General features: G+C 47.0%; 1 protein-coding gene across 3 annotated transcripts in view; it reads right to left on the bottom strand.

The window, feature by feature from the left end:
- Positions 1-22,347, bottom strand: part of ARHGEF28 (Rho guanine nucleotide exchange factor 28) — a 229,529-nt gene that overhangs the window by 31,627 nt on the left and 175,555 nt on the right. For all 3 annotated transcript variants that reach the window (XM_083151902.1, XM_083151903.1, XM_083151904.1), the window contains 5 exons: positions 15,108-15,255; positions 14,520-14,641; positions 13,662-13,802; positions 9,820-10,067; positions 8,642-8,764 (listed from right to left, as the gene is read on the bottom strand). In XM_083151902.1, the coding sequence (XP_083008028.1) occupies positions 8,642-8,764; positions 9,820-10,067; positions 13,662-13,802; positions 14,520-14,641; positions 15,108-15,255 (782 nt within the window). The remainder of the gene's footprint in view (positions 1-8,641; positions 8,765-9,819; positions 10,068-13,661; positions 13,803-14,519; positions 14,642-15,107; positions 15,256-22,347) is intronic.

The following is a 22,347-nucleotide window of genomic DNA, read 5'->3' as shown; positions in this document are numbered from 1 at the left end:
AGCCCACCCCAGCCATTTCATGTGTATGGAGTTGATAGAGGGGGAGTACTGGACATCTGCAGTCTCAAAGGTGTAGTGTTTCTGAATTTTTTCACATATCATTTCAAGACTGGGGATCCCCGCAGACCTCCATAGTTGGGCGATTGCTGCTTTAGTAGCAATTAAGATGTGCCCAAGAACATAGGATTCACTTTTGGACAGGTAGCCCCCATAGAGGTGGAGTAGAGCAGTTTCTGGGTTAGCCTCAATCTGCACACCGACTACTTTATTAATCATGCGGAACACTGACTCCCAGAGAGGCCTCAATTTGGGGCACTCCCAGAATATGTGGAAGATGGTACCTGTTTCCCCGCAGTTCCTCCAACATGATTTCGAGACATTGGGCCAAATTTTATGTTGGCGGTCGGGGGTATAATATGCCCTGTGCATTAGTTTGAAAAACATCTCAGAGTGGTTGATGCACCTGGATATCCTAAAACACGACTTATATACCAGATCCCATTCCTCTTCTTGCCAAGTTCTCTGGAAGTCCCTCTCCCATAGAGCCTGCGCTTTAAGTTTAGGCGTGTTTTTCTGGGTAACCAAGTAGTCGTACCACCTAGATATCCCTCCTTTGTGGCTAGGGCCACAAAGTAACTTGTGGGTATGTGCCGCAATATGTGGGGACAAGTTTGAGGTGGGGAAGAAACTGGACAACCAATGCCTCAGCTGCAAGTATTTAAAGAAATCACACCTAGGTATATTGTGGTTTTCTTGTAGGTAGGAGAAAGGGACTAGATGTTCCTCCCTATACAAATCACCCACAGTAGTCAGGCCACTGGAAATCCAATTAGCCAGCCTCAAGTTTGGTATTAGGGACATCACTGAACGTAAGGACATAGGGGGGCAGGTAGGGTAATGTCAGTGCTGCTAGACATACTCTCGTGCCAGGCCTTCACTGTGGCCTTTACCGCTGTGTTTTTTATATCCAGCGAGCGGAAAGAGCTGGGTGGCATCCATAGAAGATCAGCTGGGCTGCATGACAAGATTTCCGCCCTTTCCATACAGACCCAGGGTTTTGAGGAGTTCAGTGTGAACCAATCTCCCGCCTGAGTCAAAAGGCACGCTCGGTGGTAGTGTTCAATATCCGGGAAGGCAACTCCCCCGGCTAATTTAGAGCGTATTAATATGTTTTTGGCTACTTTAGGTTTTAGGCCTTTCCATATGTATTTAGAGAGAGACCTGTTAATCTTATTATACATAGGCTTGGGGAGTAATCTCGGGATTGCCCTAAATAGATACAGTAGTTTCGGAAGGAGCACCATTTTTACTGCGGCAATTCGGCCCATCCAGGAGACTTCATGCATCATCCAGTCTCTGGTTAGGCTCTCAAAGGCCTTTAAGAGGGGGCCGTAATTGCAGTCTAATATGTCCACCTCACTGGCCAGATGGATCCCGAGGTATTTCAGGGATCTCGTCTGCCATGCGTACCTATACTCGTCTTTTAGTCTGGCCAGTATGTCGGGAGATGTAAAAAAGGGGAGGACTTCCGTCTTACTTGTGTTCAACTTGTAATAGGAGATGGCAGAGAACTGTGACAGGATATCATGTAGGGCAGGAAGGGAGGTAGTTGGATTCGAAATACATAGCAGAATATCATCTGCGAATAGGCAAATCTTGTGGGGCAGGCCGTTAATCACTGGACCGGTTATTGAGACTGATTCTCTAATTCTCGCTGCCAGAGGCTCAATCGCCAGAGCGAAAATGAGGGGGGAAAGGGGGCACCCCTGTCTGGTGCCATTAGTAATGGGGAAGCTTGATGAAAGACAACCGTTTGTATAAACATTTGCTGAAGGGGATGAATATAAGGCCAGAATGGAGTCCAGAATTCTACCCGTGAATCCGAAGTGAAGCAACACGGCTCTTAGGTAACCCCAGTGTAGCCTATCAAAGGCCTTTTCAGCGTCCAAGGACATAAGGAGTAGTGAGTTCTTCATCCTGGAGCAGTGCTCAATCACATTAAACATTCTACGTGTGTTGTCTGGGGCTTGTCTACCATACACAAATCCCACCTGGTCAGGACCAATGAGGTCTGGTAGTAATGGGCATATTCTATTGGCCACTATCTTGGCGTATAATTTTATGTCGGTATTAAGTAGAGCGATGGGTCTATAATTCTGCACCATGGAGGGGGATTTACCTGGTTTGGGGATAGTTATAATCTGTGCTGCTAGCATTTCCTTAGGGAAAGAATTTAGGTTAGATGCTTCGTTAAAGACTGATACTAGGATCGAGGCTAAGTCTGCTTTAAATGCTTTATAGAAATTTGCAGGGTATCCATCTGGGCCTGGGGCTTTATCTCGGGGCATGGAGTCAATTGCTGATAAGACTTCCTCTAGTGACCAGGGCCTATTGAGTGATAGACATATCTCAGGGGTCAATCTGGGCAGCTTCAAATCTCTAAGAAACTTTTCAATTGAGTCCGCTTTTGGTTGGGGCGTGGAGGGGTCTTTCTCGAGATTGTACAGATTAGAGTAGTATGAGGCAAACGTATTAGCTATCTCTAGCGGGTCGGTGACTTTCTGCCCTTTATCTGAGATTATATTATGGATTTTTCCTTTCGCTCTTCTACCCCTCAGTTTACGTGCCAATAGTCGGCCCGCTCTGTTCCCTAGAACGTAGTACTGTTGGTTTAGTCTCTTAATGTTGTGCTGGACCTCCGCTAGTGAGAATTGGTTTAATTTCTCACGCGCATCCTTCAGAGTTTTAAACAGACTCTTGTCCGAGGGGTTAGATTTATGAAGGGCCTCTAGTCTTATTACGTCTGCTTCAGCCTCCTCAGCTTGCTTCCTATATTCCCTTTTCAGTTTTGCAGCCACCTGGATTGCAGTTCCTCTTACTACTGATTTAAGAGCACACCAGTGGTTAAATATTGATGTGTCTGATGGAGAATTTACACTCAGGTAATTCTGGATTGAACTACTAAGTGATTGGAGTGCTATTGGGTTATAAAGAGACTGTTTGCCTAGTCGCCACTGCCCGGGTTGGGTGCTTCTCTTAGTGATATCCCATGAGATGGAAAGGGGGGAATGATCCGACCACGTTAAAGGGAGGATATCCACTTTCCTAAATGATGGTAGAGACCACCTGTCTGAGATCGCTAGATCTATTCGGGAGTATGTACAGTGCACATGCGAGTAATAGGTATAGTCTTTTACTGATGGGTGTTTGATTCGCCAAATGTCGTAGAGGTCATACTCTGCTAGTAGTGATCTAAGGTTCCCGTTGGGCTCCTCTCTGGGGGAGGGGTTAATCGCTACAACTGGTTTCCTAGTTCTATCTACCGCAGGGTCTAGAACCATGTTAAAATCACCTAGCAGCAGCAGGGCCCCTTTGGCATGCTTCTGAATTACCTCCAGTAATCTACGGCAGAATGCCAGCTGTTTGGTGTTGGGAGCATAACAAGTAACCAGTGTAACTTCTACATTCTCTAGCATACCGACTAGAATTAAATAGCGACCCTCTGGGTCAGGCACTTGTTTCGTCAGGGAGAATGGGCAGTTTTGTGAAATGAGGATGGCAACCCCAGCTTTTTTTACAGGGCTATTCGCCATATAGCAGTGTGGGAATCTGGTATCGGTAAAGAGAGGTGGTGCTGCATTTTTAAAGTGGGTTTCCTGCACTGCCACCACTTGTGCCTTTAGCTTGGAAAAGTATTTTAAGGCTACCTTTCTTTTGTGAGGGGAATTTAGTCCCTTTACATTCATAGAAATAATGTTAACCATAATCAATTTGGGGGGGTAGCTTGAATAAAAAGCAACATTTATATTGAGCGGTCACATACGCCTGGTTTCTTGAATGGTGACAAAAGAGAGTTGGGGGGGTAATAAGCAAGGAAAATAAAAGCACGGAAAAAAAGTATGGGGAAACTGAATTGCCCCCTCTTGGGGGCACAATGAGGTGCCATACCATGGCAAACCTAGTGGGGGTGTGGTCAGGGATATAGACCCACCTCCCCCCACCCATAGCATTCAACATATGTCTGCCTATAAGTCTTCCGATGCTTCCCTGCGTTTAATACAAAAACACCTGCCCCTTATGTGAATTATAGGGGAGGAAACTCGCAAATGGAACCTTAAGTCTAAACTAGATCAAATGTTTCCTGTCGTGCAGTGGACACTAAACAATGAGTACACCTAGGGAGGCAAGATAACTGCGTTAAAGAGGTATACGATTAACAAACCTCTCGGTTGAGGCAAACCTGTAACAAGTAACAAATAGGACATCGAAAGTTACGGCAGACATTGTAAAACGGTACTGTATTAATATATACGGATATTGCTGTGAAAGGATATTTATCTCTCTGAACCGACCACGGCCCAGTCCCGCTGAAGGCCGCGCTCAGGAGAGGCTGATGCAGAAGAAGATCCAGCAATGTTCCATCTAGAGAGGAGTTGCATGCCGTCCTCCAAGGTGGAAATAGCGAACGTGGAGCCATCCCGGTTAATCAGTAGCTTAGTAGGGAAGCCCCATCTATACTGGATGCCTTCCTTACGCAAGATGGACGTAATTGGGAAGAAGGAGCGTCTCTTGGATAAAGTGTATTGGGACAGGTCCCCGTATACTTGTATGGGGCCCAGGACTGTGTGGTTGGTCTCCGAGGGTCTGGCAGCTTTCAAAATTGCCTCCTTAATATGGAAATAGTGTAAGCGCATTAGCACATCTCTCGAAGCACCTTCCGGTGCATTCTTGGACTTAGGGAGTCTATGTATTCGGTCGATCAGGAGATCTGCTGCATTTGTGGAGGGGAGGAGTTTTTTGAATAAATCAACTGCGTAGTCGTTCAGGCAGGAGTTTGAGATATTATCAGGTACTCCTCGGAGTTTAATATTTTGTCGTCTTGATCTATCTTCTAAGTCCGCAACTTTGTCTCTCAAGGACACCAACTCAGCTTTCAGAGAGTCATGGCTAGAGATCAAGTCATTGTGAGAGCCCACCACTTCGCCCATTTTGTTCTCTAGGTGGTCTGTCCGTCCGCCTAAATCATCTATCGACTGTTGGAAGGATTGGAGAGTGGAGCGGAATTCCGCTGCTACCTCCGATTTAAACTGCTGTAATAGGAGTTTCATTGACCCCACTGTGAGCGCATCGGAGTCGCCCAGTGCGTCCGGTATGGAGGCCCCCCGAGCCACATTCTGTGGACCCGAGGTGGGCGGAGGGGCTAGGGTGGTGGGGCCCATTGCTAGTAGATCACCTGATTTTGGTTTAGAAGCTTGAGGTGAAGGCTTAAAGAAGGCCACTTGGGGTGTCGATTTATCAGCCTTGGGCCTTTTAGGTGCCATTGTAAGGTTGTAGAGAGCCCGCAGTACAGGGAAGTGCTTGTATGGGATGGCTCCTCTTGTACCGAATGTGCTACTTCATCCCAGTGAGAATGCTGGGTGGGGGGGAGAAATTAGGGCTGGTTAGGTGAGCATGAGGGGACGGTTTGGGTCAGCCTTAGGGAGCTGCAGGGATCGGTTGGCAAGCTGGATTCCCGGGCAGTGCCTCAATAGTCTGATGCAATAGTACAGTGCTGGTTAGATGAACTGTCCTTATTAGTAGAGGGGGCAGGGAGCAGTTGGGGTCCCAGGAGCGCTTAAGGGGCTATGCAGTTAAATCAGCCAGACACAAAGCTGCAATGAATCAGCCCCCCTGTCATATGTGTGGATTGCAACGGTCTGGGGGTGAGCTGTGGGAAGGCACACAGTGCCACTTACTGTCTCCTCAGATGCTGGGTGTGCAACCCCAGGGATGACACAGCAGCCAGGTATGGAGAGGCTGCAGCTCCGGAGCTCCGTTTTAAAGATGGCTGCCGAGTCCTTATAGCAGAGGGACCCGTTGTGAGGGGCTCTTTTGCGTCTCCCCTAGAGGGTTCCGGAGTGACAGCCAGGCAGCCTCTGGTCCCCGGGTACCCAGCGAGGCCCTGGCCGCTTCTGTGAGAGCCTCCGCCGCCTTCAGGAGACTCGCGGCGGCGATGTCCCCCTCTGGAGCAGCGCCGCGGGTCTCCGCGAAAATCTAGGCCCCGGCTTCACCTGCCGCGTAGGCCGCAGCTCGCGCGGACACGCGAGTGGTCCCCCGACTCTGCAGCTCGGCCACACACGACAAGAGGAGAGGGCTAATAAATGTAGGGACCTCTGGGGTGCAGTTTTGGGGCACCAGGCACCGTTTTAATGCTCTAATGCTGGAGAGCCTAGGTGACCCACGTCCTCGCAGCTTGGCAGCTAGGCCACGCCCCCTCCCCCCCACAATTTTTAACGCCACCCCACGATCAACGTGAACCCGAAGCGTGGCGAGCGCAGCGAGCCCGCGAGGGGCGGCGGTACGCGTCCTCCGACCTTTTCATACCCCCACTATCCACGTCGGCGTGGAGTTGAGAATAGAATAGTGTGGCGAGCGCAGCGAGCCACCGAGCCCGAAGCGTGGCGAGCGCAGCGCGCCCCGCGAGGGGACGCGGATACCTTCACAGGTAAACGCGTCCCTTCGCGGGCTTCACAGGTATCCGCGTCCCCTCGCTGCACTCGCCACACTATTCTATTCTCAACTCCACGCCGACGTGGATAGTGGGGGTATGAAAAGGTCGGAGGACGCGTACCGCCGCCCCTCGCGGGCTCGCTGCGCTCGCCACGCTTCGGGTTGACGTTGATCGTGGGGTGGCGTTAAAAATTGTGGGTGCCATTTCAGACTTCAGGGGGACTATTAGGGCTCTGTGGCCCATTTGACATTGTTTCCTATGGAAAAATCGCGGGCATTGAGGCATTTAACACTAAAATCGCGTCCAATCTGACTTTTAACATTGATCCCTATGGGAAATCGCGGCCATCGCGGGCATCGCATCGCACCCGTTTTTTAGTGCATACGATTGTCGCGATGGGCGCCGTTCTAGGTAAAGAGTACCAGTGAAATTGCAGTATCCCAGGAATCACACATCCCAGCATGCCTTGCCACAGATTTCATATAATTGATTGCTAAAACGGTGGTAGGGCATGCTGGGACATGTAGTTCCACAACAGCTCGAGGGCCATGAGTTTGACACCACTGACCTAGATCAAGTCATCAGCCCAATTACTGTCCACCGCAGCTCCAATATAGGGCGTGTGTCACTGGATTAAAGCTTTAAAAAGGTATTCCATTGCCCATTTTGTCTACACACAAACGAGTCATTTTATGGACATCAGCCATACCAATTAAGAATGCAGGCTATTAAGTTTGCATTTGTGACCCCAAGATTTACTTGTAAAACACAAGGGGACCATTAAACTGCCTCGCAAAGGCAGACTGTTACAATACTAGAAACAGATTTTTCTTCCCATAGTACACTGGACCATATATTTGAAAGAGGATGCCCCTATGTTTAAGACTCAGAACACATGCCCAATTTGACAGCATTTCCTCATTCTTAGAACAGCACTGTGTATCTGATAATGTACGTGAATAGATGTTATAGGGTGTATGGTATTTTCTTCAATCTCTATTAAAGCAACAAGGCTGACTAATAGCTAGATTAGGGTTAGTCAACTCCAACTGCTGTGGAACTACAGCTCCCATCATACCTTACCAGAGATCTGCTATTAAGGTACGCTAAAACTGTGGCAGCGCATGCACAAGTTGCCTACCCCTGAGTTAGATCATCCAAGGCGCAGCCACTATGAGTATTCCAGAGAAGTCTCCCAAGAACCTCGTCATAAAAGAGGAGTGATTCACGTCTACTCACTGGAAATGAAAATTGAAGGACAGCAGATGGCGCTGCCTAAAATTCCAATAGTGTGTATACACAAGGAAAGTCCCGGGCTGCCCGTTATCAAGGATGAGGTTGTCACCAAATCCTTCCCGATATCAATTCAACTTACCGAGTCACCACACTGACGTTTTTTTACAATACCCTATATTCACATCAAAGGTTTCTTTAACCAGTGGACACACCTTCTCCCACTCACAGGTCAATCATTTCTGGATTACACCTCTTCCTTTATGTGCAGAAACTGACCTCCAAAATGGGCCCTATTGTCACATAAAGGTTTCTTTTTGGGGCAATTGTTCTTCTCCCCCTTCAATTCCTCAGTGTAGCCTGACCGCATCAATCCCAGAAAAACTCTTGGGACAATAACTCAACACTGGAGAAATAGTCCAGCCAATCATTAGCATTTGCAGCTCAAAGGAGAGAGTATTCTAAAACATCTCCATGTAAGTCCACTTGCAGTAAGACCTTTAGGGCCAGATGTATCACGCATCAGAACGGGATAAAATGTAGAGTGATAAACAACGAGCCAATCGGCTCCTACCTGCAATGTTACAGGCTGGGTTTTAAAAATGTCAGACAGGAGCTGATTGGCTGGCTGTTTATCACTCTCCATTTTATCACTTTTGAAGTTTGATACATTTGGCCCCCAATGAGCAGGTTCTAAAAAGTCTTTGTTGCAAACTCGCAAACAGCTTGTCAGGATACCTAGCTGTGCAGAACTGTACTGGCCGTGGCTCCCCCAAGTAGACCAATGGCAGGTAAAATGATTTTGGGTGGTATTCGTGGAACGATTCTTGCGTGTGGGCCATGTGTTATTTCTGACATTGTATCAGATGCATCTGGTATTATTACATTTGTTGTTAATGTTAAAATAAAAAAACTTACTTTTATGAAGTTTTGGAACTTTTTGTTCTGTTGCAGCTCTTTGAACAAGTTCACGGCCTCAATGTGGTGACTGCAGAATTCGCCATAAATCCGCTTCATTTTATCGGCATTCTCTGCTGAAAACTACATAAGACATCAAAACATTCAGAGTCACCAGTATGTTATCAGCACAAGAAAACAAAAATGTTCTGCAACAAAGAAGAATTGGGAATACAATATAAATGAATAAGTAAATAAATAAAACAAGCTGGGACGGATTATCCAATCACATTTTACAGGAGACAAACAAAGTGAATTTGATGGTATAATAGCTGGCAAGTTATGGTCTGTGGGTGACATAAACTAAGCCTTGAAAAGTGAGAACATAGATAGTGCTATAGAAGAAACCAGCCAGCTCCTGTCATTTCTCAATCCCAGCCTGTAACACGGCACTAAGGAGCTGATTGGTTGGTGCTTTGGGGAAGATGTATGAATATGCGCTATGGGGGAGAAGGGGTATCAACATTATGTGCACTAATACCGCATCACCCCCATGTAAGAGGAGCAAGGGTGCAATAAATGACTATACGCCCCTGTTCATAACGGCGCTGCTATCTAAATGATAGAGGGCCGATATGCAGGGCAAGTGTATGACCAGTCAGTAGTGATGACCATTCCGCCCCCTGCCGCTATCCGCTCCGACAGCTGCAGGGTGGCGATGCCCTATCCCCAACAACAGAGACAGCGCTGTCCCTGCTGCCGGCTCCACTGGAGATCTCACGTGAGTAGCGAGATCTCGCACATGGCCAGTGAGATTATTTGTGGTCTCCTCAAGGGGACATCGCAGGAAGGGGGAAGTTTGCGCTCCCCCATTTCGACAGACAAGAGGTTAATAAATCTTGTTGATGTCCCTATCGGCTTCACCTCGTTAATGAGGTAAAGCAGGAAGTGTTACATACTGCGCGATAAGCACCGCTATAATACATATGGCCCTGTATCACTGTAAGTTTTTATCACTTTTCAGGCTTAGTAAATCTGGCCCTGTGATTGGGGCATAAAAAAAAACAGACATATATGAGCACTAGGAAATGTCATGACTTATTTCCTGTCACATTGTTACCACATTGTACCATAAAATCACGTAAATGAACCATAGTTATCCGTGTTGTGCTAACGCACGATGACAGCACATCCTGTACCTGCTGCACTAGGATATCTCCAATCCTATTGATCACAAAGTTCCTGTCACTGCCTTCCCTGGACTCCAGCTTCCGCTCCCTCAGGCTGCAGAAGAAGGACTTGTGGCTCTCCAGCAGCTCATCGAGGCACGGGAAGATTTTATCCACGGTGCTGTGGTCCAGCTGCAGCTCCTCCTTCATCCCTTTCCTGAATATCTCAGACATAATGGACAGGGTCTGGATGTGATGCAGTTCCGTCTGCATGAGTTCTGCAGCAAAGAAAACAGGATGATAGAACAGTCCTACACAGAACATTACAATGTGTACAGCTCAAATGGATTATTTCGCAGGCTGGGGGAAGTCATATAATCCTGCCGCGCATCGCAAGAGCTGTCCTTTGCGTTAATAATCGCATATGTTAGTGGATATGCGATTATTAACAATGCGAATGCCGGCGATGTGGTTCGGAGGATGTTAGTGCATCCCGCCCTCAGCCTGGTGTCCACTCAGCCGAGTGCAATACAGGAGGGAGTTTTATTTCCTATATCCAGTGTTTAGGAGATGGACAGGTACAGTACTTAGAATATTCTCTGTATTACCAGTTTCTTCCTTTTAATCCCTGGCAAAATTGTGATTAAATTAGTGTGTAGGTATTTATTAAGGCCAGTAATAAAAGGAACAGGATACATGAACTCATTACAGGTCATTTGCGGTATAATTACATCCAATTTCATTTCGCTAACATGCTGTAATCAATGTTTATTTTTAAACCTCCCCGAATATTTACACTAATATAATTTTATTATGATTACATTCAGAAAGAAGCAATTAGAGTAGCTTGCCTAATACACATAAATCAGTGGCTCTTATAATTAAATCTGCTTAAGCACACAGGCCGAGTACACAAAGTACAGCAAAACAAAACATGTACACGATGGAAAGACTCGAGGTGCAGAAATAATGGTCATACACTTAAGGGCATACACATGGGGCAATTTTAGCATTTTTTTTCCAAGCAAAGATACCGGATTGCGTAGATATTAAGCACGGATCGCACTGTGTGAATGCCCTTGTGCGATAGCCATATGCGGTCTTGCGCATAGCCATCCCCTGACTAGATATTGACTACACAGAGTACCAATAAACAACTGGTGGGCAGGTTAATTAAGCCTGGTGAAGTGATAAATGGAAGGAGATAACGCAGCAGCCAATCAGCTTATGTCATTTTTCAAACCCAGCCTGTACCTTGACAGTTACGAGCCGATTGGCTGCTGCGTTATGATCTTCTACTTTATCACTTCACCAGGCTTAAAACATCTGCCCCTGGGTGAAGATCATGCAAGGGCTAGCATGGGGTGAATTTCTAAAGGTAGTTCACCAGATTTCATAATTTATGGGGGAGATGTATCAAACCTCCTAAAGAGGACAGATGGAGAAATTTGCTGTTCGTTACAAATCAGCCTTTAGATATTTTATATCTAGTTCTTTTTAGAAGGTTTAATACTGTATATCTCCTCTATGGCAGTGATTAGAGGAATCAATAACCTTTGATGCACATGTAACCCCTCCCAAATGTACTGTGATCTGCACTGTGTGCATACTGTAGATGTGTGCTTCATAGGAATCACAGTAAACTAAACTCAGATAGGTTACGGTAAATCATGTGCTGAGAAGCTACGACGCCTTAGGAATAAGAACTGTCCGTCACACCTTACAGTCCAATGCTGCACTGCTCTGACTGCACAGCATAACCCTTGCATACTCTGACAATATGGCCTTCAGACCTGCCGGAGAAACTGCAGACATGCCAGGGAGACAGAATCATGTTTGACCTGCATGAAACCTCTTCTATCAGGACTCAGGATTTCCCGTTTTAGGCTCCAGACGATTATTCAAAGGTAAAAGCAAAGAAACTCTGTAATCCTCTGTTTACATTCAGCCAATGGAAAGAAATCATTTGACAAAGAACTATAAACATTACTGGATGAAGTCTGAAAACGACTCTTTGAAGAACATAAACAGGAACAAACTGTGGACAGTGTGGAAAAATGAATTTCCTCACCCGTTCTAATACAAAGACACCTTAAAAGGGTCAAACGCATAGTAAATTTAGATTATTATTCAGGAGGCACTGTGAGATTGGTATATAGTTTATTATGTTGATGTTCAAAAACTAAATTATCAAAATGTTGACACTGGCCAACAGGATCAGAATGTCAACATATTCGGTCATAATGACGACACTCCAGAATAATATTGACATTTAACAAAGTGTCAACATTATGAACATAAGAGTCAGGCTGAGTTCAGGGTAACAGTAGTGCAGCTATTCACAAATTTGATCCCCAAGACACACTAGCGGGGTAGGTTTACTAAAGCTTCTAAAAATGAAAAAATGTGATGTTGCCCGTAGCAACCAACAAGTTTCTGGCTTTCATTTCTCTACTGCATCCTAGAAAATTATAGACATACTGTAACCTGTTTGGTTGCTATGTGCAACATCACCTCTTTTAATTTTAAAAGCTTTAGTAAAGGTAACCCTAAAAGTCCAGATTTTAGGGATATCCATGCTTGAATACAGATGGTTTAATCAAACTAACTGAGGTGCTAATTAAGTCACCTGTACTCAAGTATGGCTAACCTTAGAAACCTTGACTGTTAGTGAGCCTTGAGGACCATAGTTGTGATCCCCTTGAGTTAGGTAAGAATACAACTGTTGGGATGATGGACTCGTTGACATTATAGGGGAGAAACAGTGGCGGGCATCTATTCATTGTTGTCTTTACCCCGTTCTGACGATAATGCCCATGGACTGTTGCGATCCCAGCCGTATCTTGACAATCCATGGAAGTTTACACGGACACGCCCCCCTTTTCACCGATCGGCAGGCGGGACATTGAATCCTGCCTGCCAATTTGCTGTCAGGCAAACTGCAAACGGGCCAGGATCATGGCTGTCGGGACAGATCGACAGTCGTGATCTGGGATTGCATAACCCCTTATGTCTGAGATCACAAGAATGTTGGCATTCACAATTGACATTTTAGAACATCAACATGTTCACACCTCTCCAGTTACAGGTGCTATTGTGTAATCTATGCAACATACAAAAGTGAGGAAGTTCTGCCGGCTGGCGGACGGGGTCCCGGCAGTCGGGATCCCGACAGTCATTAACCCGACGTCGGGATCCCGACTGTTAAAACACTGACGGCCGGGTTCCCGACGGCCGTCGGCTATTTTCCCTCGTGGGGGTCCACGACCCCCATAGAGGGAGAATAGAATAGGTGGCGAGCGCAGCTCGCCACCGTGCCCGCAGCGTGGCGAGTGCAGCGTGGCGAGCGCAGCGTGGCGAGCGCAGCGAGCCCGCAAGGGGCTTTGTTGCGCTGGCCACGCTGTCTGAGACCAGGCAGTCGGGATCCCGACGTCGGGATAATGACTGTCGGGATCCCGACGTCGGGATAATGACTGTCGGGATCCCGACTGTCGGTGAATCATACCACACCCGTTCTGCCAGGTGACCCAATTATAACAGGGTTATCTCTTGGTTACTCTTATTCAATTTTATTTGACAAATTTGAAGTTTTGGGGTTTTTGGTGCTTGTTAAATACTTACATTTACACTAAACACAAGGGAAATTGTTGTGAAATGACATACATATTAAGTAGAGATGCTAAGGTCTGGCTGTAAAGTCTTGGCATTCTCCTTCTCTAATACATTTTGCCTCCCCTAATATACCCCAAAAATGTAACTTCAAGTCTCATATTTCCATATGTTGCCACCACTGTGACGACCCATAATACTATTGGGTTTGTAAGTAGGACAGTAACAATGTATACCACACACAACACACAAACATTTCTTACCAAAGATAACATCTTGCCTCTTGATGACCTCTTTCTCTTGTTTGCTGCAGAAAGACGACTCCACCACTAAACTCCAGGACTCCGCTTCAAACTCCAGAGTGTCGCTACTGAAGTCACTCGACAGAGCTGCGTCAACCACATCTAGGTAAAATTATTATGGCAAACAGTCAACCATTTACATTCTATTCTACAGTATAACCTGTAGACTCTACAGGGGCATAGCTGCCGAAGAAACAGTTTACTAAAACCTAGAACATTGTTTTTCAAAGACTTTCCAAGCATTGTACAGGTCAACTATATAGTTGGTTGTTTTTTTGTGTTTGTGGTGACGCACATTGGTTGTGATCACTGCTAGGCAGCTTATTGTGCACAGGAGTGAAGTTTATCTCTTGTTATATAATTGTTTTTCAAAATGAGAAAATGGTGAACAAGGAAGAATATCTATCTGTATATCAAACTACTCCTCACCTCTATGAGGTGAAGTACTGCCAGTGACCACTAGAGGCCACATGAGACCAAATTACTCCCGCTAAAATTTGTAACAGAAAGTGAGACCATTTTTTGCAGGGACAATGATCTGTTTCGTACTTGCTGGATATGGAGAGAGGGAGCTGTGAAGACAGAGATTGGAGGTAAGAGCAGATAGGGGACTGGGGTGGGGTGAGGAGTTTTTGGGCTAAAAACTTTCACAGCTCAAAGTGCAAGTAAATTGCAGAAGCCATCATTTAGACTGGCTTTTATGGAGTCCATTCATATTCAAAACAAACAGATCCCATATTTAGATTAGGTATGGTGCAGGTATATGGCATGTCAAACTTAACACCGCTCTAAAAAATTTTACATAAGTTGTACATAAACCTTCAATGGGAAAGCCGTCAACTGATGGAGGGGTTCCCATGGTTTGTAAGAGCTCTTCCGAATGTGACCTGGATCTAGTACCACTTGTGTCGCCGTCAGATTCCAATGACTGCTCTGATCTCCTGTATTATGAGAAGGAAAGTGTCCAGTATATACATTGCAGTCTTAGATTACATATGGAAAATATACTGGTGCTGCATACTGCAAAGTGGGACTCACCGACAGTCGGGATTCCGACAGTCATTACCCCGTTGTCGGAATCCCGACTGCTAAAAGCCTGACACATGGGCAGCGATTATTCTCCCATGTCCCACGACATCCTATAGAGGGAGAATAAAATAGGTGGCGAGCGCAGCAAGCCCACAAGGGGCTTCGTTGCGCTCCCTCCCTGTCTGAGTCCGGGCAGTTGGGATTCCGACGTCGGGCTAGTGACTGCTGGAATCCCGACTGAAGGTGTGTTATACCACACCCAGTGCACCCTACTCACATCAATGGCTGTCACAGCTTCCAATTATGTAAGGAACGGGCTGTTAAATTTGCATATTATTCACTTTAAAAAGCATATTCACAAGTATGAGATTCACAAACCTGTCTATACTGGCCAAGGTCATGCTTCTCGTCAGTGGATTTACAGATTGTGCAAAGTCTCTCTTTCCAGAGTATAGTCCAAGAGATAAAGATGTGGAGGGAGGAAAAGTGGAGGGAACTGGCTGAGGGACGTCCTTGAAAGATGAATCTGTCATGTAATTAATAACATTTCATTAAAATGCGTGGGTATACCAGTATGGAAAGTGTGAGGAGAGGAGAGTGTGTCAGGTAACAGGGTTAACTCCTTAACCTATGTGGCATCACACCATGGGAGCAACGCATTGTAGTGTAGCTATGGCGATGGATAAAGGGATTTGGTACTTGTGAGTTATCTGGACGCCCGATTTTTTGATTGTATGCCTTAAGTTAAGGCATACAATCAGATGCGATGCGATGCGATATCGCATCGCATCGCATCGCATCGCATGCGACCATCGGATGCGATGACCCGATTTTTCCATAGGAATCAATGTTAAAATGATTCCTATGGAAAAAGGGGTCCTTTTCATACCCCTACTATCCAAGTGGGCATGGAGTTGGATATAAACCTGTGGCGAGCGTAGCGAGCCACCGAGCCCGAAGCGTGGCGAGCGAAGCGAGCCCCGCGAGGGGACGGTATTCCGTGTCCCCTCGCGGGGCTCGCTACGCTCGCCACGCTTCGGGCTCGGTGGCTCGCTACGCTCGCCACAGGTTTATATCCAACTCCATGCCCACTTGGATAGTAGGGGTATGAAAAGGACCCCTTTTTCCCATTGAATTCCATGTTAAAATGGACTCAGTCCATTTTAACATTGATTCCTATGGAAAAATCGGGTCATCGCATCGCATCGCATCCGATGGTCGCATGCGATGCGATGCGATGTGCCCGATCCGACCCGATTTTGAAATCGGGCGTCCGGATAACTCACAAGTACCAGGGATTTTTGTAAGAACTTACCGTTCGAATCCCTTTCTCTGATATGGTCCTGGTGACACAGCTCAACACTGGGATGTAGGAGGGTCCGAAGGAGCCAGGCACCTATCCTAAAGTTTTAGAGGGTAGGCTCCTCCCCTACTGCATCCCTGGACTCTTCAGTTCATCTTTCAAAGCCACTGGAATACATTAACTCAGTACAAACGCCTGCACATATTATATGCACATTTTATAACAGAAACTGTTAACTTTTAACCATTTTAACATGAACATCATGAAACTTCTGGCATACTTACTGAGCGTAAGGGAGGGATCGCTGTGTCACCAGGACCATATCAGAGAAAGGGATTCGAACGGTAAGTTCTTACAAAAATCCCTTTTTCTCTTTCAATGGTCCTGGTGACACAGCTCAACACTGGGACGTTCCAGAGCCGGTCCTTTGGGAGGGTACGCTCAGGTCTGCAGCTCTCAGCACTGCTCGCCCGAATGATGCGTCCTCCGACGCGAACTCATGGAATCTATAGAATTTGGCAAATGTGTGAACAGATGACCAAGTGGCAGCTCTGCAAACCTGCTCAGCTGTGGCCCCATGTCGAACCGCCCAAGAGGTGGCGACTGACCTGGTGGTATGCGCATTTATTTTGGCCGGTACCGGTCTACCCACCTTGGTGTATGCAAAGGCTATCACAGACCGCAACCACCTAGCAATAGTCTGCTTAGATGCAGGCCAACCAATTTTGTGTACGTCATACAATACCAACAATGTGTCAGTTTTCCTGACACTCTTCATTCTGTCCACATATATGCGTAAAGCACGCACAACATCCAAAGTTCTCAACTTGTCCCTTTTCTTAGAACCCTCTGGGGTTTGAAACACAGGTAGAACTATCTCCTGATTTAAATGGAAGGTAGATACCACCTTCGGTAAAAACTGAGGCACTGTTCTCAAAACAGCCCTGTCATCATGAAAAATTAAGAAGGGAGATTTACATGACAAGGCTCCCAACTCTGAAACTCTTTTAGCAGATGCTACTGCTAACAAAAACACTAGCTTCCACGTGAGAAACTTAAAGTCAGCCGACCTTAAAGGTTCAAATGGTGCCTTCTGAAGGCATTCCAAAACCAGTGATAGATCCCAAGGTGCTACTGGTTGCTTGTATGGAGGTTTCAACCTGGATACTCCTTGTAAAAAAGTTTGAATTTCCGGCAAAATGGCTATCTTTTTCTGGAAATAGATGGACAAGGCCGAAATCTGCACCTTCAGTGACTGAAGGCTTAGCCCCGATGAAAAACCATCTTGTAAAAATTCCATCATTCTTGATAGCTTAAAATGAGATGTATGAGCCTTTCTTCTCTCACACCATCGAATGTAAGTCTTCCAGACTCTATAATAATTTGCCGAAGATACAGCTTTTCTGGCTTTTATCATCGTCTGTACTACTGCCTCAGAAAACCCTTTCCTTTTCAAAATGGTGGTTTCAATAGCCAGGCCGTCAAAATCAATCGATCGGAATCCAGGTGATTGAATGGGCCTTGTCTTAGAAGGTCTGGTCTCAGAGGTAGTCGCCATGAGTCCACAGACAACCTCTGAAGCCTCGAGTACCAGGACCTCCTTGGCCAATCTGGGGCCACTAAGATTACTGGAACCTTCTGCCCCTGTATTTTCTTCAGAAGTCTCGGTAACATTGGTACTGGTGGGAATGCATAAAGGAGATCTCCCTGCCAGTGAATAGTCATGGCATCCACTGCCTCCGCCAGTGGATCCCTCGTTCTGGCATAGAACCTGGGCACTTGACGGTTGACCCTGGATGCCATCAGGTCCACATCCGGGATTCCCCACATCGAGGTGATCTGGTGAAACACCTGAGGGTGTAAGCTCCATTCCCCTTCCTTGAGCTCCTCCCTGCTCAGGAAGTCGGCTTCTATGTTCTCTATTCCTGGAATGAATATAGCCGATACAGCTGGAACATTCTGTTCCGCCCATAGGAAGATTCTGGACACCTCCCACATGGCCAATTTGCTGCGTGTACCTCCCTGGTGATTCAGATACGCCACAGCTGTGGCATTGTCGGTCTGAATCCTCAAAGGGAGGTTCTGTAACCTGTCTCCCGCCAAGGAAATCACTTTCCAGACAGCTCTCAGCTCCAAGATGTTGATTGGTAACGCTGATTCCTCTGCCGTCCACAGGCCCTGAAGCCTGAGATCCAGGACTACTGCCCCCCAGCCCCTGAGACTGGCGTCAGTAGTTACTACCAACCAGTCCCAGGTCTGTAATGACCGACCCCACTGAAGGGAATCTACTTCTGTCCACCATTTCAAGGATTCCTGAGTGTCCGAAGACAGCACTATCATCTCGGATTTCATGGTCAAAGTGTTTCCTGACCAGGCTGACAAAATGTTCCATTGGAACCTCCGAGAGTGGAACCTGGCAAATTGAAGCGTCTCGAATGACGCCACCATTTTCCCCAGGAGCTTGAGGCACCTCCATACTGAAATGCTCTGAGCCCTGAGAATCTCCTGGACTAGGGTGACCAGATCCCTGGCCTTTATCTCCGGGAGGAAAACCCGATGAAGATGGGTGTCCAGTATAACTCCCAAGAATTGGGAGTCTTTGTGACGGTACCAACTGAGATTTTTGCAAATTTAAAATCCAGCCGTGAGCCTGCAAAAAACTGATGGCCTCTGCCAAGTGACTCTGCAGCATGGCTGCTGACTCCGCTTTGAACAGGAGATCGTCCAAATAGGGTATTACTGTGATTCCCCTGAGCCTCAGCACCGCCGCCATCACTGACATTATCTTTGTGAATACCCTTGGCGCGGTTGCTAGCCCAAAGGGTAACGCCCGGAATTGTAAATGCAGGTCTCCTATGGCAAACCTCAACAAGGTCTGATGCTCCGGGTGTATAGGGACGTGCAGATATGCGTCCTGGACATCCATGGACGCCAAAAATTCTCCCTGGTCCAGACTCAGGAGTACTGACCGTAGGGACTCCATTTTGAAATGGTCTACCCATAAATGAACATTTAGAGACTTCAAATTTAGTATTGGTCTGAAAGACCCGTCTGGTTTGGGCACCAGGAACAGCGTGGAGTAAAAGCCTTTCTTCCACTCTGTCTTGGGGACTAGTGTAACCACCCCTTTTTCCAAAAGGGAGTGCGCTGCTTTCACAAGAGCTGTACGCAGCCGTGCCTCCTTTGGTAAGGATGTGGGAATGAACCTCTTCGGAGGTGGCCCTCTGAAAGGGATTTTGTAACCCTGTGTTATAATGTCTAACACCCAGGCATCCTGGCCTAGAGAAGCCCAAGCGTCCCTGAAGAGTGTGAGACGCCCGCCCACTTTTGTCACTGTCGGGCGAAGCCCCTGACAGTCATGCAGAGGGTTTATCCTCTCCTTTATTGGCAGGCTTCTTGTGAAAAGAGCCAAATTTTGACTTTTGTGTCTTGCCTCTAGAGGACTGAAACCTTCCCCTGAAAGACTGTCCTCGAAAGGACGCACCACCTCTAGGGGAGGGCCGAAAGGACGGCTTAAAAGCAGAAAATCTGGACGTCTGCTTTGCTGAGGAGGCCGGCAGGAATGTACTTTTGCCGCCTGTGGCCTGTTTTATAATCTCCTCTAATTCGGTACCAAAGAGTACCTTTCCTTTGAAGGCTAATGTTTCCAGAGCCTTCTTGGACTCATTGTCTGCTTCCCAGGCTTTAAGCCAAAGCACTCTCCTGGCATTAATGGAGACTGTGGACACTCTGGTTGCCATTTTAATAGCTTCCTCCTCTGCTTCAACTGCATATTCTGCCGCTGCCTTAATCTTTTCTGCAAGCAGTAATGCACCAGGGTCAGCCTGCAGCATGGTGCATAATTCACCAGCCCACTCTATCATGGCCTTAGAAACCCAGGCTGAAGCAATAAGGGGTCGTAAGGTAAACCCCACCCCTTCAAAGATAGCTTTGAGGTTTCCCTCCAGCTTTTTATCCACAGAATCTTTAAAAGCTGCACCGCCTTGTACTGGTAATACAGTAGCCTTGGACAAACGTGCCACTGAAGCGTCCACAACTGGGACCTTTTCCCAGAGCTCCGCATGAGACTCTGGCATGGGGTACAGACTAAGGAATCGTTTTGGCATCTGAAGCCTCTTATCAGGAGTTTTCCAAGCCCCTTCTAACAATTCCTGTAACCCCTCATCTGAAGGAAAAGTAACAGCCTCCTTCCGCTGTCGCTTAAAAACACCTTTAACAGGAGTCTTATCCTCCACAGTCAGCTTTAAAGCCTGCTTCACAGCTACAATGAGATCCTCTATACCAGCAGCAGAGTTCTCTTCCAAATCATCACCCTGATCCCAGGGGATGTCAGTATACTCTCCTTCCTCTTCATCTACCACAGTAGTTAAAGCATAAGACCTTCTAGGGGTCCCTGCCACATCATCCATTTTGTCCAGCATTTCACTGAACCTGTTAATCCCTTTTGCAGTATCCTGCATCCCCTGGATCAGTGCAGGATCTGCCTGGGTAAGAGGCAAGGAGCCAGACGACTGCTGAGATGATGGCATAGGTCTCTGTGATTCTACCAGCCCATCACTCTGCCTGTCCAAAAGCTGCACCAAAGCGTTTACTGACCTGCCTAGGGCCCTGGCCCACGCAGGTTCCATCTGCTCTGCCCTATGGGGATCACTGCCCATGGGTCTCACATCAGCGCAAGTAATACATAAGCCCCCCTTGGCCATCTGCTCAGGGACAAACTTTTGTGTGCAAACATTGCACGCGCTCAGTGCACTAAGGGCTCCCTCCCCCAAAACCACAGCCTGATGCTCAGACATGATGCAAGTGATAAATGTATATCTATCAGTATACACAGTGCAAACAATGTACAAGCGATTATACAGAGCAATGCACCCAGTCACTTATCTGTCTGTTGGTTTCAACTGCGGGGAAGCGATGCCCAGGAAATCCAAGTCACTCTGCCAGGATCAGTAAGCCAGCTCAGCTCCGCTGCAAGCGTTCTGAAAGGCGCCAAAGTCAGAGTGAAGGAAGAGACCACAGGTCCCTGCTGCTGCGGGGTCCGTGACCTTTTGGCGCCAACCACCCCCAGCAAGCCGCTCCTTAGGTAGGATTTCCTAGTTCCAGTGTCTCCCCCTCAAATGGGGATCACTTGGAACATGCCTGTCACAACGCTGCTGTCCTCTCATCTAGGAGCTCAGCGTGTAAGCTCCGCAAAAAATGGCCGCCGCCATCACGGAGCGCCTGTCCCCCATGATCCCCACCTAAACGTGGAGCCGGTTTCAGGGTACTCCGGAGCCCAGGCAGCCTTTTAGAAAAGGCTATAAGCGCTGCACAGGGAGACCAGACAGTGTCTCCCCTGTGCACAGTGAGCTGACAGGACGCGCTTCTGTCAGCTCCTGCTGCGCAAGCAGTGTGAGGATTCACTATGAGAATCCTCACACTGTGCCTACCTAGCTAGGGTAAAAGTTAATAAAATAATAAAAATCCCCTAACTACTCTAATTCTTCGGCTGCTCCTGCAGCCCTTTAGAATAGCACCCACTCCAGTGGGCACCTAACACGAACTGAAGAGTCCAGGGATGCAGTAGGGGAGGAGCCTACCCTCTAAAACTTTAGGATAGGTGCCTGGCTCCTTCGGACCCTCCTACATCCCAGTGTTGAGCTGTGTCACCAGGACCATTGAAAGAGAAAAAGTGGAGGTGTGACCCAAAGCAACCAATTAACTTTTGCCTTTTGTTTGAAATGACAGCTAGAAGTGGATTGGATACTTGGGCACCTTCACCACTTCATACCTTTATAGCTCGATTCATGTCCCCCATTATTACTGAAACAACATTTCAGGTCATGAAACCTTTTTACTTTTATGTATATACTGTATGAACATAAATACACTTGCAGTGTGCCTTTAGTACATGAGCCTTAGAGATCCACAGCTATTTTGCACACAGAATATACAGCCAGCAGGAGAAAGATAAAAGCACGGGGTTCTGCAAAAATGTAAATACTACAGGAAGGTCAGCCTGCATTGTGAGCGACTACACAAGCCTCTCACCAGTGATATACTGTTGTACTGTTCCTGAGGAACTTGTCAATTATACCCTGAACGTGCTCTGTCAACATTATAGAACAAAGGAAGCCGGCTCAGCTGCTAATTGCAGTCTATGGCTCCTTTCTCTGCAATCACAAATCTACAGTTGTCATTGATATGATGTACAGTGCACACGGTTTAACATAGAACGGTATATAGAATGATGCAGGCCACTTCTCTGCAGAACCAGGCTTACAATCTAGTGTTCCGATGCCTGAAACAGTGGTCACAGATAAGGGACACGTACTG

This window comes from Crinia signifera, chromosome 1 (assembly GCF_055691185.1).
Source record: "Crinia signifera chromosome 1, ASM5569118v1, whole genome shotgun sequence".
In the NCBI taxonomy this organism is placed as follows: Eukaryota; Metazoa; Chordata; class Amphibia; order Anura; family Myobatrachidae; genus Crinia; species Crinia signifera.
Note: the sequence above shows the minus strand (reverse complement) of the source record. Positions and strands in the feature narration are given on the sequence as shown.